Genomic DNA, 18713 nt, shown 5'->3' with positions numbered 1-18713 from the left:
CGGTAGAGATAAAAATGAAATATACACAGACACTGTCTCTCTTATTGGAAAAGTACCGGTTTGGTCGAAAGTGACATATCATAATAACATCATTATTGTATATAAATATTTTTTATTTATTTTTATTGAACAACAAACTATTGCCAGTTAAATATGTCATTTAACTATTATAACACTCCATTGATAATTTTTATTTCATTATTCATCAGGGACAAACAATATTTTAAAATAATATACTTTGGATATAACTAATTATTATATATTTTTTTAAATAATGACTATTTTACATTTGGTACTTATTTATTATAATATTTTATATAAAAATAAACATCAAACAAAATAAAAATATAGTAATAGCTTGAGCGAAGCTTCCTTTTTCTCTGTCACTTTAATTGTTAGTTACAAAACTTTGTAGATTGACTTATTAAGTGTGATTACCCAAGCAATTCTAGAATATTTTTTTAGTAATTTGCTAAAAGTCCATTAACTTTCCATCCATTGATTTAAATGGGTACTAAGTGAGCCCATAACGTTTCCTTAGCAGCACGTAAAGTGTTACGAGTATCCATCTCTAAAGGAAAGTTTACTTTATCTGACGACACCACCTTATATTGTCTTAAAATTGTGATTAAGACGATCTTAGCTTCGATTAAACCAAATCGCATTCCTGGACACTGTCTTGGGCCTTCACCAAAAGGTGTAAATGTAAATTTTGTTATACTTTCTTTATTATCATCTGCAAATCTATCAGGATTGAAAGTTTCGGGATCACGCCAGTACTTTTCATCTTTATGAAATCCCAGGATTGGTAGGACCACAATGTTACCAGGTTGCAACGTGCATTTCAATCCGTCAGAACCAACGAGAGTTGTAGTTTCCGTACATATTTTTGAATTGATTTCAAGTATAGGATGAAGTCTAAGCGTCTCGTAGATAACCTGTTGCAGGTAAGTCATATCCTGAAGAGCTTCGTAAGTTAATTTACCTTCGTATTTATAGAGAGTCTCATGAATCTCATTGCGTAATTTTTCTTGAACATTCCAATTTTTCGATAACCTAAACAATGCCATACTAATAGCAGTAGCAACTGTCCCAGATGCATCGATATAGAAACTACTTATTAGTGTTGTGGCAGTTTTGAGGTTCATTTCTCCCAATGTTTCCATTGTCATACGTACAAAGTCATCACCCTTTTCATTCTCAACAATACTTTTTGCAACTGCTCCAAAATATTGTCTTATCTCTGCAGTTTCAAAATTCAATTGCAGAATTTTTGCCGCCTTGGGAAGGTAAAAGTTGAACAACTGTTTGAATTCATTGGCCCAGGTATATTCAAAAATTTTACCAGCCATGGTGGCATAGGTCTGATTGTATTCTATGCCAAATCCGGCGTTGCAAACAATCTCATTAGTAAAATGCATACTCAACTTTTTTAAATCCACTTCATTTTCGAGATTTTCGAGATAAGTCCCAAACTTTTGAGATACACGATGCATAGCTTCGAACATAATTTTTAATTTTTTTGAGGACATGCCACTGGCAAATAGGGTACGACTTTCTTTCCACCTCTCGTCCACTGCGAAAAAAGGATGTACGGCGGTAAATGGGTCGCGTTCCTCATCTAGACTAGTAATGTTATTCCGGAAGCTGGAAAAGTCTTTAATTTGCACAGTTTTAATTAATTCTGGTTCACAAATGATGAGCACTGGAGTAGTGAGATGAAACATGCCAATCATGCTTGACTTCGATTTTTTATATAGATTAATACATATGTCACTCAAACTTTCCCAAAAGCATAGTACCGACATGGTATGCCCGAAAAATGGGATAAACGAATTTATAGTTTCCACTCCTTGTTTTTTGAAATAATCGTATGGCAATTTTACGTAAATATATCTTATTATAAATACAATCGCAATAAGTAAAAGCACGCTTAAATAAACCATACTGGTCAACTGCTCGTTAAAGACTGTGGAAGAATTTACGCATAAATTATTTTATCAATTTGGTATAATTCCGTTGGTAAGATAATATGCAATTGGAAATGCTAAATAACCGTGATCAATTGCGTTATTTAGAAATTCAATATTCTAAACTAGAGAAATACTAAATCGATACATTTTAGAAGATATTAGAGTCATTAACTGTATATAGAAGCTAATATTACATATATCTATTTGATAATAATACATTATAGAAATGACAGAATACCGAATAGCTTACATAATGGCGTTCGTGTTTTGAAGAATTACTTGTATCGTGCAATATTAATATCTGCGTAACTTATCTTGCCTGCATTACAAGATAGCGATACTATGTACATAAATCATTATAAAACCAAATAAGAAGTAATTATTTGATTATAGTTTTTTTTTATAAGAATTAATAGTTTATAAAATTAATTATTTAAATAATTAATTTTAATATAAGTCAAAATTATTGTTATTAAAGTTATTATTAAAGTCGGCTGAAAAAAATAAATGTTATTATTAAGGTTTCGTCCTTCTATTTTGAAACAAATATTTCTATGTCAGCTTTACATATATATTATATCTACCAACAATCCAAAGTGAGCAAATGTATCAGTATATGGTGAAAATATAAAACAATGAAATATTTATGATTAATAATTAGTGTTAATAACTTATATTCGATAAATCACTCATCACTTTCGTACATTTTAAATAGATGCACATTCGAAATGTCCTTACATATAAATCCAGTTATATTAGAACAAAACATATTGCGTCATTCGAGCGTTATCTTAACTTTAAACTCGTTCGAGTTTTGTCCAAAGTCCGCCTTTCACTGACAATAAAAAACTACGCGGATCCATTTTTAAAGGATTAGTCGTTTTAGACGATACCTTCAATGTACACTTCCTCAAAATGGTAATTAAAAGCGCCTTGACCTCTAATAATCCAAACCTCATTCCTGGGCACATTCTGGGACCTTCGCCGAACGGAAGATACGCATATTTAGCTATCTCGTTCTTTCTATCACAATCAAATCGACCAGGATCAAATATAAATGGATCGTTCCAGAATTTTTCATCAGTATGTAGACTTTGTGCTGGTATGATAACTATGTGACCCGGTTCCAAAGTACAAGTTTTACCGTCAGAACCTCGAAGAGTCGTCGTTTCGTTACAAATTTTTGCACTGATTTCTAAGGTCATATGCAACCTTATAGATTCATTGATTGTTTGTTGCAAATATGTCATTTCTTTTAATGCGTCGTATGATAAATTTCCTTCGTATTTTTCCAAAACACTATGTATTTCTTTTCGTAGTTTTTCTTGAATTTCTAAGTGTTGTGAGAGTCTGTATAAGGTGAAGCTTGTGATACTTGCTGCTGACTCGAAAGCTTGAAGAAAGAAGGAACTCATTAAACCTGCTAATGTCTCTTCGTCAACTTCTCCGGACGTTACCAAATCCAAAAATAGTTCTTCGCTCTTTTTTCTCTTTACTAGGCGACTTTCAAATACATTCTTTGTTAAGTCTTCAAAGTATTTTCTTACTTCTTTCGATGCAAAGCTGACTCCAGAAGCTGCAGCTAATGTCGGCAAGAAGAAATTCAGCATCAACCTTGTAGCATTACCCCACGAAGATTCAAATAGCCTTCCTGCAATCTTCGTGAAACGTTGTTCGTCGTCGATACCTAATCCAGCATTGCATACTATCTGACCAGTTACTTTTAAGCAAAGATTTTTAATTTCTACTTCCGTTTGATCGTTCGACAAAATTAGATCGAGATGCTCGTCAAATTTGGCACATACTCGTTTCACTGGCTCGAACATGACTTTCAATTTTCTCGAGGACATACCATTGAGAAGACGCGTTCTGTTCTCCTTCCACGTAACACCTGTCGCCAAAAATGGATGTTTGGATAAGAACCAGTCGCGATGCTCGTCCAAATGCATTAGGTTGTTCTGGAAGCTGGAGAACTTCTTGACAAGGACGGATTTCACGAGTTCTGGATCACGTATTATCAGAACCGGGGTGCGCAAATGAAACATTCCTAGCATACTTGAACTTGGCGTGCAGCTTTTGTACAGTCTGTCGCACACGTCGCTCAAACTCTCGCGCAGGCATAGTACCGACAATGTGTGTCCAAAGCCCGGAATCGGTGCAGCTGCCGTTTCGACTCCCTGTTTCGTCCAATAGTCGTAAGTGCATGTCAAGTAGTGATAGAGGAGCAGCAGACAAATTGTGAGAATGATGAGCCCGTAAAAGAGACTCATGATGTGAAACTGTTGACCGACCGACTGGGATTGCAAAAAAGTCCATCACGGCTTATATCAATGTACGATCCATCTGATAGTGTGCGAAGTGCTCAAGTACGAGACTATATTTTTTCTGCGGATTAGGAGCGCGAGCGCGTCAGCCTGGACGGGAGGCACGGCAAGTGTAGCACGCACTTCACGCGTGCTCCGATTTTCAGCTAATTAAAGCCACATTTTGTATTTCTGATAATAAAAAGACTCTCCTATCTTACCCTACTACTCTTCGTCCCTTTTGGTAATAATAAGATAATTAAAGGAGTGCTTGGTAACGAATCACCGATCTAATAAATGCAAAGTAAAAATAATGTGCGCGTGGTGGGGTGATCGTCCTTCCATTCCTGTTTGTACGAAATTAAACAAGCGTCAAGTAAATAATATCGCGAATTTCTGTAGTTACCCTCATGTCTATTTACAAACATTGCGGTTCATTGTGCATTCGGAGTCAAAACCGAGAGTGGCACGCGAAGTTATCGATCAAAACTCGCATAGGTTGTATATTCGCTCTAATGTGGCTAAGTTTTTTTGGATATGAATCTATCGGCAAATGTGAAGTGACACGTGCACTGTTTGGAAGAGTTGAGCTTGAATACTTAGTTGCACGACATTTACCTTACTTACATGAAGAGCTTAGATGATAAGTACGTGTGCGATTTTTAAGTTACATATCGAATAAAACGAGCTCATTGGTTTTCATGAATTGCAAAGAATCAGTGTTTTTCTATCGGCTGGGGAAATGAATTGAAGCTACTGTGACGATTCTATTGATGTTTTGATAGACGCTGATGTCGCGGAAGTTTTTCACCAGCAGTGAGTACGACTTGCGAAACGGTGTAACTGATTTTGAGTCACATTTAGGTTGGGTTATTGTGAGTAAAGTAAAAATCATAAGTTCCAAGTGAAGAGAGAAAAGATTTTGAAGGTGACAACAATGTTTATAAACTTACGGGGATTAGACGTTCTAAAAAATTTCATGCATACTGTTACTTTTAAAAACAGCACAGTAAGAAAGTTCTAAAAGAGTGATTTCTATCAGGCGCATGATAAGCTATTAATGGAGCGGCTCGATCAAGGCGTTATCGAACGTGTACCCGAAAATCAGCTTGCCACTTTCTCTCACTGCTTATAAGCTCGTCTGTAGTTCTCTAGTGAAATCCGCGTGTAAAGGAATTTTCTCTCTCTTAATAAATGCTTAGAAAAAGGCTCCAATTGAATAAAATCAATTCCTGATATTTTGTTGAAATTTCGGAAAAATGAGACTGGTGTGATAGCGGATATTTCAAAGGTTTTTCTATAGATTGAAATTAATTCGAAAGATCAAAACTGCTCACGTTTTCTTTGATTTATAAATGAAAAATTGACAGTTTTATGATATAGGCGCGGAGTTTTCGGTCTTATCATGGTCCATTTCTATTGAGAGTAGTTTTGGATATCACATATCCTGTCGGAACGTTTTCATGATTTATAGTCCGACGAAAATATCGAAAAGTTTGCGAAATCGTTCTATGTCGACGAATGTGATACGAGCATTTCAACAGAACAAGAATTGAGTTCTTTCATCAAAGAAGCTAAAGAAATTATAGCAAAGGGTGGTTTGGAGTTGAGTGATAGGATATACGGGCAACGGCACGTAAAAAGAAATTACTCAGGTGCTTGGCATTTTATTCAATAAATCGAATGATACGTTATCGATTGATCCCGCTTTACTGGGTCAGTGTATCAATGATATAACAAAACGTAGAATTTTATCAGTTGCACACAAAGTTTTTGACCCAATCAGATTCGCGAGTCCGCTAATGTTAATACTGTTAATAAGTTCATTTGGAAAAGAAATTGTGTGAATTAAATGTCGATTGTAATGCGAATGTTGACGATAACGCGAAATAAATTTTCATTATGGCACGAACAATTCACGTATTTAAACAAGACCGAAATTCCAAGAAAGTTCAGATTAGGTACGTTATCTCAACACACCTTTTCGGACGCAAGTCAAATGGCGTACGTCACGATTACGTTTTTGAGCACCGAACCTATACCCATTGACTCTGGTTAGACTCAACAAGGGTTTTAGCATGGTTGCATAGAGACAATCAATAGGGCACGTAAGGTTGGAATCGTGTACGAGAAATAGGTCGATTATCGACTTCGCGTAAGTGGCAGCACGTACTGCGTCCAGAAAACCAAGTTTATATTCCGTTGCGCGGACGCCAAGCTGAACAGTGAAATTAAAAAGTCGGATTAGATAGCAATATTAGGTGACAAGGTTAATTTTAGTATCGCAAGTCAATTCTCGTTATATGCAAAATTGAAAACATTTGTCATGTTAATGCCTAGATACAAGAATTTTATCGTAAACAAATGAGTTCCACAAGACAAATATATATTGTTCAAACCGGTATAGAAGATAGAGTGTACATTTTTGAGTTGTGTACAGAAATCAATGTTTTTACCTAAGAACGAATTAAAACTGGGATCATTACAGACATTCTTGCACACCGATAGCTTGTTACGTTTGAGAACGACAATTAGCAAATTTTCCGTTTCGAATGGAATTACGTTACATAATAAATAGAGAAATGTAGAATTGATTAAACAAGAGGAACACGAGAGTACATGATACGTAGATGTAAAGTCAGTAATGTGTCGAGTAAGAGAGAAATATTGGTTCTGTCAAAGCGAAAAACTACAAGAAAAGTAATCTCTGCGTGTATTGTTGGTAAGCGGTTTTCTGCAAAGTCAATGCAAGCACACTCGCCACCTTTACCACTCAATCGCGTGAAAGTTTCTGTTGCCGGACCTTTGTTCTTACGTGGGCAACAGTAGGGATGGATCTGTCTCTCGACTTGTGCTATATGTCGAGCAGTGCAGTTAGAGTTAAACACGTATCTATCAGCTAATATCTCTTTAATGTCACTGCGTCGCTTTGTAGACCGTCGCGAACGTACGTTAAACATTTATTACAACAGGACAAATTTCGTCGAAACGGATAAATGCGCTGGAAAAATTAAACTAGGACGTGATCTAGACTGACAGTACAGCACCAAAAATAACGTGCAAAAATAAGCCATCCTCGGCACCATGGTAGGGAGGCTGGTAGGAAAGATTAGTAGACATAGTAAAAGTTATTTTACGTAAAGTGCTCGACAAAAGTTGTCTCACACACGAAGTGATAGGTACGATTCTGTGCGATTACAAAAATACAATAAATTCGCCCGTGTTGACGTATATTTCCGATGCAGCGGACGATTTGACACCTTTGGCTCCAGCAATGTTTCTTCGTGAAAACAAAAGCTTCGAAAATTCAGACTATGATATTACCATGGCATTAAGTAATGAATCATTTGTACCAACGTTTTCGAAAAGTATACTTGAGTTAATTAATTCTTAAAAGTATATGAAAAAAGAAGATTCGCCCAATCTAAGCTTGTGTGGTTATATTAAAAACTAAACACGGAGTGCCAAAGTGTCCGTTACAGTGTATTTATCCTTTGCAGAGGAATTGCAATGAAAAAGAGGAGATAAATTGAACATGACAAAGGACCTGTAAGAGAAAATTCCTGTGTAGGATGATAAATCCGAACAAATTGAAAAGATATTCAGAAGTAAAAACGGACGTATGAATAAGAAAGCCGATTGTTATAAATTATATCATATTTTTGCTGTATAGGAAATATTTTATGAATGACTTTTGATTTAAGGATTGTTCGATGTACCTTGTCACTATTGTAAGCAATTTTAATGCTTTTAGTTCAAGGACTTAAGTTGGAAGGATATGCCGAGTTCTCAAGAGTCTGTATTTTTTCTGTGGATTAGGAGCGCTAGCGCAAAAGAGAAAGAGTCACGACAAATATTTTGTATATCTGATAATACATAGTCTCCTATCTTAGTCTACTATTCCCCGTTCCTTTTGGAAATAATAGATAGGACAATAAAAATCTATGCATGTGTACGATAACGCGACAAATTAGCCTTGGATTTGCAAATTCTTTTCGAAGACTTTATTCTACCGTTAATCGGTAGAAATAAATTACATGTGTGTTTCGATAAAATTTTACAATCAAGCTTAACATGATAATTTACTCGTCACTGTATACTGAAACTTTGTGCATTTTAAACTGAAATTTCGTGAATTATCTACTAAATTTGGGTTATATACTATACTATAGATGCTTCAAATTTGTTATTTTATAGTTAAAATCCATTGATTACTTTACTTTTACAGCTACTACAATTAATTACTAGAAATAATATATATAAACTATAAGTGATTATATCAAGCACTTATCGTAGTAAAATGTGTTGCTCAAGAGTGTTAGTTATCATGATAAGCCTTTAGGATTCATGTTTTTTTGATAGCCTTAGTCGCATGTGTCTAATCCGCAAAGTCTACTTTGTTTTTACGGAAACTCGTCCGCGTTTAACGCATTAGCGCTTTCTCGTGTTACTCCAGCAGCACCAGTACACTGTAAGTTAAAAAATGTCTTAATTTTATTAAAAAATGAATAAAAGGTCAAATCAATAACGAATATTTCGAAATATATTTAAATGAAAAATAATAACAAAAAAAGGATTAATAATGCAATTACATAATTTGTAAGTACAACATACAATTAAATGAAGAGAATACAAACATTATTCGAAAAAGTAAAAAGATTGAAAAATATTTATCATTCATAATTGATTATGAAAAGGTAGTTCTTGTTATCCAACGAATCGTATAATTAGGGGAGAGAGCGAACGTATCAAAATAAATAAAGCCGCCACGAAAGCGCAACAGCCCGTTATATTTTCTTGACGCATTTATGCGGCTAAGTGAATTAAACTCTTCCACCTACGAATTAATTTCTCTCTCTCTCTCTCTCTTTCTCTCTCATTTTCCTTTAATACTATGCAGCAGGCAGCAACAGCAGCAGCAGTAGCGGTGGCGGGGAACAATGGCGAAGTTACAAGGCGGATAAACTGAATTTAAAGGCCGACGGGCAATGTAAAACGTGCGGTAATTCTTAAGCCCCTGCCGCTGCTACGCAGCACTAGCAGCAGTTCTCCTGCGTGACTCACTGCGGCTGAATTAAGGGAAACGTTTAAATAAGCCGAAAAATTTCTCGCTTAATTCGCCGAATGGAATTATCGCGGCGGGAGCAGAAAAAAGTCAGGCAGGCGTGGATTGATTTTGAAATTTAATACGCGCCTGGCAAATTGAGGTTGCGATGAAATGTTTGTTTGTCGGAAATAGCTGCGCGCTCGGACGTGTCGTGCAATGCTTCATGCAAAAGATAAAGCAAGCAGGCGAATAGAGACGTCTCACCACTGCAAAACGTCTATTTTTCTTCTTTTTCCTCGCTATACGTACGACAACCAACTGGATTGCAAATAGAAAACGTAATTACGACGAAGTAGAGAGACTCGCAGAAATAGTTCACGAGAATCAAAGTGACAGAGAAACGACGGATAAAGCGACACGGACGGATCGTGAATTTCATTTACGATTGTCTCCTGCTTGCTTCCTTTCTATATATTTTTTTTTCTTTTATTCGTTTGATCGCCGATGAATTATTCATCGTCGAGGGACACCTAGAGCTGTTTTTTCGCCGAACAAAACAAAGAGTGGCTTCGCTGGCCGAAAAAAAAGGAAATCAGTCGTACAAAGCTGTCGATGCCGGACCGCGTGTCACCCTAAATAAATTTTGATTTCGCAGCTCGCTGGGTCGCGTCGCCAAATTATCCCGCAATATGTTGCCGCGATCGATGCACAATTATTCAAGCGCAATCGGCGCGCGCGTCGCACGCGTCGGCTGATTTCTTTGCTGTTGCGCGGGGGTGTCTCCACGCGCGCGCGCGCGCGCGCAGCCCACGGTTTTTTGCTTTCCTTATTCGGAGGGTCGCGCTCGTAGCTCGTGCGACTTGGCGGAGACATGATAAAACGCTCGCGCGAGATTCGTAAAACATAGAGTGCGTGCAAGCGAGGGCAAAGGTTTTATTGGACTATTAAGGTGCGCGTGCGCACGTGAAAATAAAATTATTCTTTTGAAACTCTTCGTCGCCGTGTTTTCCGCGCTTCGTCGGAATTTCTTTTCGATGCGCTGATTGTTGCTGTTGAGAGAATATCGGCGTGTCGTCGATAATTCATAAAAATACCTGCAAAGCACTACTCGCATAAGCTTCTTGTTCTGCCGTAAGCAATTTCATTTGCGTCTATCGTTACATCGCAGTGCAGGCAAAGAACCATTTCGTATTTCCCACTTATCGTTGCACGGCAGACCCATCGACCACCTAAATTCGAGCAAAATCTTCACGAGGGATTGAAAAAAAAAAAAAAAAAACGAGTTGAATAACCGCTGCTTTCGGGCGGATTAACCCGCAACGCGAATTTTAATCCGGATTAGCCGCAAGGGTGCCGCGAGCTTTGATCGGAAAAAGTCAATTAGCGAGCTTTCGCTACGGCCACACACGAGGATTTAGCTCACATCTTTGTGAGTGAGGTCCAGTGGGGATTTTTTTTCAAAATATGATATATAATATTTTGCACGTACAAAGTGCTTCGTTCGAAAACAGTAGTTGATCGACTGTCAGTCATAATTCTACGTAAAAATCCATCACCTCCGCGCAACCATTGTCGCGCGAATGCTGAACGTTCCGCAGCACTCCCGAAAAATAAGCAACGAAAAAGTATCAACCTATGAATTTACCTCCCAAGGTCGGTGGTGCTCATAAAGCGCTCGTAAAGCATCGCACAAGTCAGCTGATCCTCGCTTGTCGTCGGGGCACTGAAATTTATGCACGTTTTTCGCACGCACGCGCATAAATTAACGGGCTAGCCGAGTATACTAGTAGCAGAGCAGCGGCAGTAGCAGTATGAGCGGGCTGAGATGAGGATTACGCAGAGTGAGAGAGAGAGAGAGAGAGAGAGAGAGCGGAGCTTACGTGCTCGAGTTGTCTCGTTTCTTGAGTTATCGTTATGAAGCTGCGCGCCGCGCTTCGCTCTCGCACATGAGCTTCGGGATATTGCCGCGTGTTTCGGATATGCGCCCCAGCTAGTCTTAATAACGAGCCGAGCGCGCGAACCGCGCGCCTGTCTTGTTACACTTCGGGGGGTCTATTGTGCAACAGTAGTCGACGCGTTTCACACTTCAATCGCATCTGAGATGTATGTATATACATATACACGTATATGCGGAAAGATCAAATGTGCTTTCGGGGATGCTTTATATATTTGTTTTTTTTTCGTAGTCATTAAAAAATGCTAGATTTGCAAAGCTTCCTTAGCGATTCAACTACTTATTGAGGATTCGATGTAACGTAAATCTAGAACATTATAATGCAGATCAATTAATAGATGATATCGTTGGTTCACAAGACTATTGAGTTATTGACAAATTGTCCAGATCATCGCAGTCATAAGAATATAAAATTAAAGCTGTAAACATTCATAAACATCTCGGATAATCATATCAAGTCAATAAAAAACGACCAAAAGTAATAATTGGTACGTTTTGAGATAATCAAAAATAAATAAAAAAAAGTATAAATTGAAAGCGTCAGTCAAAAGTAACCAGATGACATCGTAATTTGTAGAATAGATTTCCAATGTTCACGTATATAGAAAAAAATCCAATAGTTTAAGTCTGTTATCCAATCATCGATGGAAAATTGAAATAGATAAAGCAATATGCAGTTGATCTTTTGCAAGGTAATTTGTAGGAATTATACTTGCCTACGATCGACACTTATCGAGCACGTGCGATAAATAATATTGTTAGTAATTTTCCATTCGACTGCATCTCCAATAAATGATTAATTCTCGCATGTACCGTTGACGATGGAAAAAATGAAATAAAAGTACAAAATATACAGAAGATAATAGTATTTTTTCACATAGCTGCTAACCAAGCTTCTCAAAATACCTTGTAATCTCCTTAATCTTATCTTCTTCGAAGCTAACAGAACGCACAAACAAAGCTGTTTTTCTTTTGCAAAAAAAAGACAAAAAATACAGCTTTTCAAGAATGAACATAATTCGTTATTAATAAAATTCATAAGGATTTTTAAAACTATATTACCTTGGATAGTTGAATGAATAATTTAGTAGATCCGCACATATATCTCACCTTAGATTATCGACAAGCTCTAGGAACATATCCAAAGGTGAGGTTAGAATCTATATAGCTCAGCGCATGTTCCCATTGCGTACAGTCTGCTTAAGCCCAATTGGTATTCGCTCGAGGCAACCCCCTTAATTGACATTCGCGGATACGCGAAGCAAACCTCGTAGCAGAAAAGAAAAAAAAAACATAAAACGACTTCATTACGGAAACGAATTGTAAAAAGGTCAATCTCGTTGTTGCAGATCTGCAATGCATAAAATATATAATTTAAGCTTAATGAAAAGGATGTCGGGAGTATAAGTAATTGTTGAGGTAGCCGAGATATATTAAGCCTTTGAATGATTGTGCCGCAGCTAGTCTGTGCGGGGAGGGAGGGGGGGATCCAAGTATAGTTTGTGTGCGTCCAGGCTTTCCATTGAAATTATAACGTGATGATTAAGTACTACACAATCGCGTAGCCGAGCGAATCGAATAAAATCAATATTAGCGATCAAAGCAGTTTACAATGAAATGTTAATAACTGAACGATGATAATTATTTGGTTGGCGTTGCATTAGATAGAATTATTACGTGATTTCATGCTGAGCAAAGCGTATATATGCTAAATAAACTGGCTGAATTGCTGTAATAGACTGATGAGAAACATTTTCCTCATTTTTATTTTTCGCGAATAATTATTGGATAATTCCTAATCGATTTCATACTGCAATCTGGCAAGAACGAAAAAATTGTTCCACGTAAATTGTGAAAATGAGAGACACAGAATGCAGCGAAAACTTTTTCAATTGTGTCAAATACAAAATTCGTTCGACTTTGCCATTGCGGCTTAATTCTTTCCCTATGCAAATGTCCAGCCTTTCTCTTGTCAAAAATTCATGAACCAGCGGCAGTGATCCAGACGTAATAAATGTATGCGCGAGAAAAAGGGAAGTATTCAAGGCCCTTTTATTATTATTATTGCGGATTTTCGGTGTGGCAACGGGAAATTTCCTTAGGCGCTCCCCTTTTTTCACCCTACGGCTGTGCACAAGATTCGCGAGACTATGCAAATGAATTATGGTAATCCATCAGCTGAAACTGAGCGAAATATGCCGTCGTAGAGAGAGTGAGAGAACGAATTTTACAGTGAATTAACGCACACGTGTGTTATATATAGATATTTCTTTCGTAAACTCATTTCGAGAGAAGTATAAATTTTTGCGGCGCGCGTCTTATATTGGTTCTCTTGCGCAGAAGAGCGATGCCCCGCTGTGCATAGATCAACACGTCCGGCCGATACCGTAAATCATATGTCACGAAAGAGAAGAAGGGAGCGGAGCAGCGAATTTTAGAAGTGCGAAAACGAGTCGCGCAAAAGTTCTCTCTCTCTCTCTCTCTCTCTCTCTCTCTCTCTCTGGAAGGGCTATTTGGAGGGGGAGGGGGTAAAAAGAATGACGGTTATAGATGCTTCGGATGAGGAAATGAAGTAAATGAAATAGCGTGAGTGTAAGAGAAACGCGCAGCGGCGTCCTCCGAGAGAAACCGTGGGTGAATGTCGATATGCAAGAAAATATATACTATAATCAGGAGAGAGTTGTTTTTTCCATAAAGTATGATGCTTCGTGTTAATTCTGTATCCTAAATGCTGTAGATTTGAAAATATTTAAAGGTAATATTCGAGTCTAGTACTTATAACTCCCTTTGATCATCAACCAGTATATTTGTAACATATGTAAATAGATATTTTGCAACGGTTTCTTTGAGAATTGCGTAAGGACAATCTTGTAAAACTGCATTTTCTTCGCCAAGTTCTATTCGTTATTTTCAACAAAGATTATTTCAAAGCCACAACTGCCGATAACACACCGTACGCGCTAGCAAACCTTGACAATTGCAAGGTATAAAGAAGCACTCAATCCAAAGAAGAAAAAAAGAAAACAATAAAACTTATCTCCTCGAAGATTGCAGCGATGTTTACTAGTATTTCAACGTCAACGTGAGAGATGAGCAGCAATCGTGCGACTCGATTTTTCCTCGCGCTCGCTCGCACACCGAGAGAGACTTTTTCCTCGTCCGAATTTTTTAAATATTTACGATGCCCGCGCGACGTCTTGAATATTGCGAATTAATGCCGTCTTGATAAACTCTCCGCACCTGCGTACTTTGTCTGAAAAATTTTACTCCCTTTTTTTCTCTCTCTCTCTCTACGCCGAAGAGTGGAACAGGATGCTTCTGAGTTATTTAAGATTGTTTATGTCTTACTGAAATGAACGAAGCTACACGACGTACATTTAATTGAGAGTTATCTTGGACGAAGGATATGATACGCACCGGCTCGGATTGGATCAATGAAATCTTTTGTTTTTGTAACGAATATTATTAATCACGACTTGAAAACATGTTATTGATTAGAGCTTGCACTTGCGTGCGATACAAATGGCGACGAAAGAAAAATGAGTGATACGTACGGAATTAATTTAATCGATGAGCAAGAAGCGGGAATTCAGGGCTAAATCTCGAGTAGCCCCCGAGCCAAATGGAAGCATTCGAAATGGAAAAGTATGATTGCTCAAATCGAACCCCATCGCATGATGCAGAACTGGGCACCCTTGAAAATCGCAGGCGCAATACTCTTGTCGACGTTGTAACGAGTCGATTTGAACCTCGCGCCTTTTCACATTTGTGTGTGTGCGTGTGTAGATTCGTTGCGGATCACTGCGCATGAGCGAGAGTTAAATAAAATTAACGAACATCATAGCTCGCTCGCTTTTGTTCGAACTGCCGTCCCACCAGCGTGACTCCATATCGTCGCGCTTGCTGCCGTCTCCGAAGCGGGATGCAAGGCAAGGTCAACGCCGAAATTGCCACCCCTGTGATCTAACGAGACTGGAAATCATCGCCACGGAACAAATCATCAATGACTGACATCGGTGGTTATGTATCTAGTTTCGTCGAGGCTTTTGAATTCGTTGATCTCAAGGAATCCTCAACATTCACTACGTCATAGAATTTGTTAGTGATACAATAAATAACAACGGTATTACGAATACCAGCGGACTTTGTTGACAAACGTAAGCATTAATCGAATTGAGCTCAATTACATTGTATTAATTATTCTAACGAATTATGATAGTAAATCTATCATAAATTTACCATCATCACTCTACGCCAAAGAAAAAGAATTAAATTTATTGGCAATTGAAATGCGGATACGTAAATATGTGTGAATAGTGTGTGAATGCAGATATGTTAATGTGAATATTGTATGAATGTAGTTGTGATCACGTATGAATGTATTTAGTTTTAAGAAGTTTTAACTATTGAAAATAATGTATTGTGGCCAAAAGAAATACTGTGTTTATTATTTCAATAATCTTTCCTTCTCGTCGTGTGATTCGGGAGCTTAAGGAATTCATGTTCTACTGACTGTGAAAAGCCATTTTATTTACAAGTTGTCTTTTTTAACCTATATAAATTTTACAACGTTATTCTCGAAAAACGAGCAAACACAGCGGCTGTCGACTCCCCTCCTGACAAATGCTTTTTCTTCAAGCCAACTCTCTCCACCTCTCTCTTTCTTTCTCGCTCCTCGAGACTTTTTCGAGGAAAATCCCCTTAAGCAAGGTCCGCCACTTCGCGAGCTTGCGCGCGCTTTTTATTTGTGGCCGGTCTTTCTATTTTTTTTAGCTGGACGTATGCGCGCGCGTTACCTTTCTTCGCTGCGATGCGTGAGAGGAATTTCAAAAATAACCGACCGCGAGATTTGAATGCGCCAAGGGGCCGCAAACACGTTTGATTTATTCCGGTGAGTAGGCATTGAAGAAGCATAAAAAAAATATGTATAATACGCTGGCTGACCTTTAGCCAAGAATGTATTATGATTTATCGCAACCTTTTCTGCTTATGTACGAGGGCGCTTGCTTGAAAAATTTAGCAATTTAACGTGTGCTGAGTTGAGGCACAAGCAGTGAGATTTGTGCATAATTTTGGCTTTACGCAAACGTGTTTTTACGAGGGCTTGACATACGGATTGCTAATATAAGTGTTTTACTGACGAGTAGTCAGCAGTTCAAGACGAAGCGTTTGCAAATGATACGAAATCGAACGCTCAGTGGCTCGAAAACAATAACACGCAACCGAGATCAGTGTTTGTTTTCTCTACAAATGACAAATTTTATTTTCTTGCAGTTATGTTCAACGTGTATGAGTTTCAATTTAAGCATTTTCGTTTTCTATATGTAACATTAGAAACATAAATAAAGTGTACTCTTGACGACGCATAGTTTTTAACAAGACATAAATGAGGAAACACATTGTATTCTAGCATATTCACGAAATGACGAATTTAAGAGATGTAAGTTTTCAACGAAAGTAGCGACCGGTGTAATCGGAATCTTGAACAAAGTGAATATCGCCCGATAAATTAATCATTGGCGATAAATTTTACATCAGATATTGTTTGTACATGTAAAGGGTTGTTGGCCTTTCGTGATTACAATACAACGGGAGGAGAATGCGCGCATACACAGGTGTATAAATTCGCCTTCGGCGTTGCCCGGCTCCTCGTGCAATTACAATCGAGCGCAATAAGGCATCCCTTCGAAAACGATTGCAGTTACCACGAAAAACGAAGCGTCTATAAATCGTCCACCGCGCATTATTTAACTGTTATATCGACTCAGTGGGCGAGGGGCAAATAGGATCGCCATGAAAATCAATGAGACAAGAAAAGAAAGAAAAGAGCGAGAGTGCAATAAAACGTGAATAGCGCTCGCGGCCAAATGATTGATAATGCTGATTATCTTCGCATTTGCCCTCGAGCCAAGATTGACGGCCATCTTACACTGTTATATCTATTTCCCTCGTCTCCTGAAGCATTTAAGATCTTGGGATACATTGACGCGAGTTGGAGTTTCAATCGCGAAGACTTGGATGTTTAATGTAACTATGGTTTACGTAGGCGATCACCAATCGCGTTAGAAACTTCAGCGAGGGATCTTTCGTTACGAGCTTGCGGTAAATATAACAGAAGGTAAGTACCGTGAAACTGAAGCTATAACAGAAATATTCCAAATAAAAGGCAAAGCGCAAAGTAGTTCAATCGAGATACGATACAAAAAAATCATAGCATCTGTATCGCGCATACAGAAGGCTATCACTCAGAATCAGCGTGATCTCACACATAAAAGTATTGCGATCCAATCGATTCCATTTATCAGCAACGTCCATAAAATTATCTTTACGATCGGCCATGGCTACTCACTCAGCCGTACCAGTAAATCTCCGAGCCAACATTTCTTTTGCACTCGCTTCCCTTACATATATATGTGTATATATATACCTTGTCCACTTATTGCGATTCCCTTTGGCTCCCCATCACATTACGAATCCTTGGTTTGTCTCTCTTTCTTTCTCGTGCGCGTGAGACAAGGAAAATCAATTGAAGAAGTGGCCTTGTACAACATTACCATTGGACTCTCTCTCTCTCTCTCTCTCTCGATACAGTTTTCTGAGAATGGGTGAACGATTTCGTTTCGCTTTGTAATTTTATGAATGATCCTGCCGCACATGTCTCCGAGGTTTCATTCGCTGACACATTAACAACGAAATTGGCTTAGAAGGGCTTGTTTTTCCCAGGCGTTGCCAGCTCGAAATCTCATCTGTTCCACTTACAAGGACGCGAAAGTGGCTTTCGGGCAAGCGCGTTCTCGTAATCACGCCGGCAACAACGAGTAATTGAGAAAACGAGATGACGCAAATATAGAGCCCTCGCATTTCAATTAGCAGGCACGCGGAAAGATTCGCGACCGAGCGCGTGCGATGCATATTACGGATACGCGCGCGCGCGAAACGCAATCCTAACGACGTACGAGGAATGCGCCGGACGAGATTTTGCCCGCGTGTCCACGGTCGCTTTACGGGCTGCTATTCTCACACTGAATTGTTTTGCAATTGCAAATTTGGCTGGTTTAACTTGATTTGCGCTTGTGCGTATTGCCGTGAAATAAACTTGTCGCGAGAGATTGTTATTGTTCATTTTAGAATGGATGCCGTAATTAGCCATGATAATGATTAATACACAATATTTTACAAAAGTTATTAACTACAAGAAACCAAGAAATCGAAATTCATTGCAGCCGAACGCAAGTATGTGGTGTATAAAATGTATTGATTTGATAAGCGCCGTCAAGTGGCCGTTTTTTATCAATAATCTACCGTAATCAATAACATATTCCAAAAATTACGACCTACTGGTAAAAATGTATCAATAAACTGGTGTAACTTTGAACCTGGTAGTCGAAAATGTTTTTGGGGTTTCGTAATTGCTTCGGAATTGGCGAGTGCGACGA

The 18713-nt window shown here is 38.2% G+C and overlaps 2 protein-coding genes across 2 annotated transcripts; both read right to left on the bottom strand.

Moving 5' to 3' along the window:
• Positions 1–128: 128 nt before the first annotated feature.
• On the bottom strand, positions 129–2122 carry LOC131664022 (probable cytochrome P450 9f2). Its single transcript, XM_058934848.1, has one exon. It carries the CDS (start codon positions 1944–1946, stop codon positions 504–506), a length of 1443 nt encoding a protein of 480 aa, XP_058790831.1. The 5' UTR covers positions 1947–2122; the 3' UTR covers positions 129–503.
• Positions 2123–2454: 332 nt separating this feature from the next.
• Positions 2455–4256, bottom strand: LOC131664018 (probable cytochrome P450 28d2). The gene has a single exon (XM_058934844.1). The coding sequence runs from the start codon at positions 4241–4243 to the stop codon at positions 2771–2773; it is 1473 nt and encodes a 490-aa protein (XP_058790827.1). The 5' UTR covers positions 4244–4256; the 3' UTR covers positions 2455–2770.
• Between the last annotated feature and the right edge of the window lie 14457 nt (positions 4257–18713).

The sequence above is a fragment of the Phymastichus coffea genome, unplaced genomic scaffold (genome assembly GCF_024137745.1).
Source record: "Phymastichus coffea isolate CEN01 unplaced genomic scaffold, Cenicafe_Pcof_1.1 PCOF00039, whole genome shotgun sequence".
Classification (NCBI taxonomy): domain Eukaryota; kingdom Metazoa; phylum Arthropoda; class Insecta; order Hymenoptera; family Eulophidae; genus Phymastichus; species Phymastichus coffea.
Note: the sequence above shows the minus strand (reverse complement) of the source record. Positions and strands in the feature narration are given on the sequence as shown.

Bases quoted from the DNA above. Each gene is read 5' to 3' on its own strand.
- LOC131664022 (XM_058934848.1), bottom strand. From the start codon at position 1,946: ATGGTTTATTTAAGCGTGCTTTTACTTATTGCGATTGTATTTATAATA.
- LOC131664018 (XM_058934844.1), bottom strand. From the start codon at position 4,243: ATGAGTCTCTTTTACGGGCTCATCATTCTCACAATTTGTCTGCTGCTC.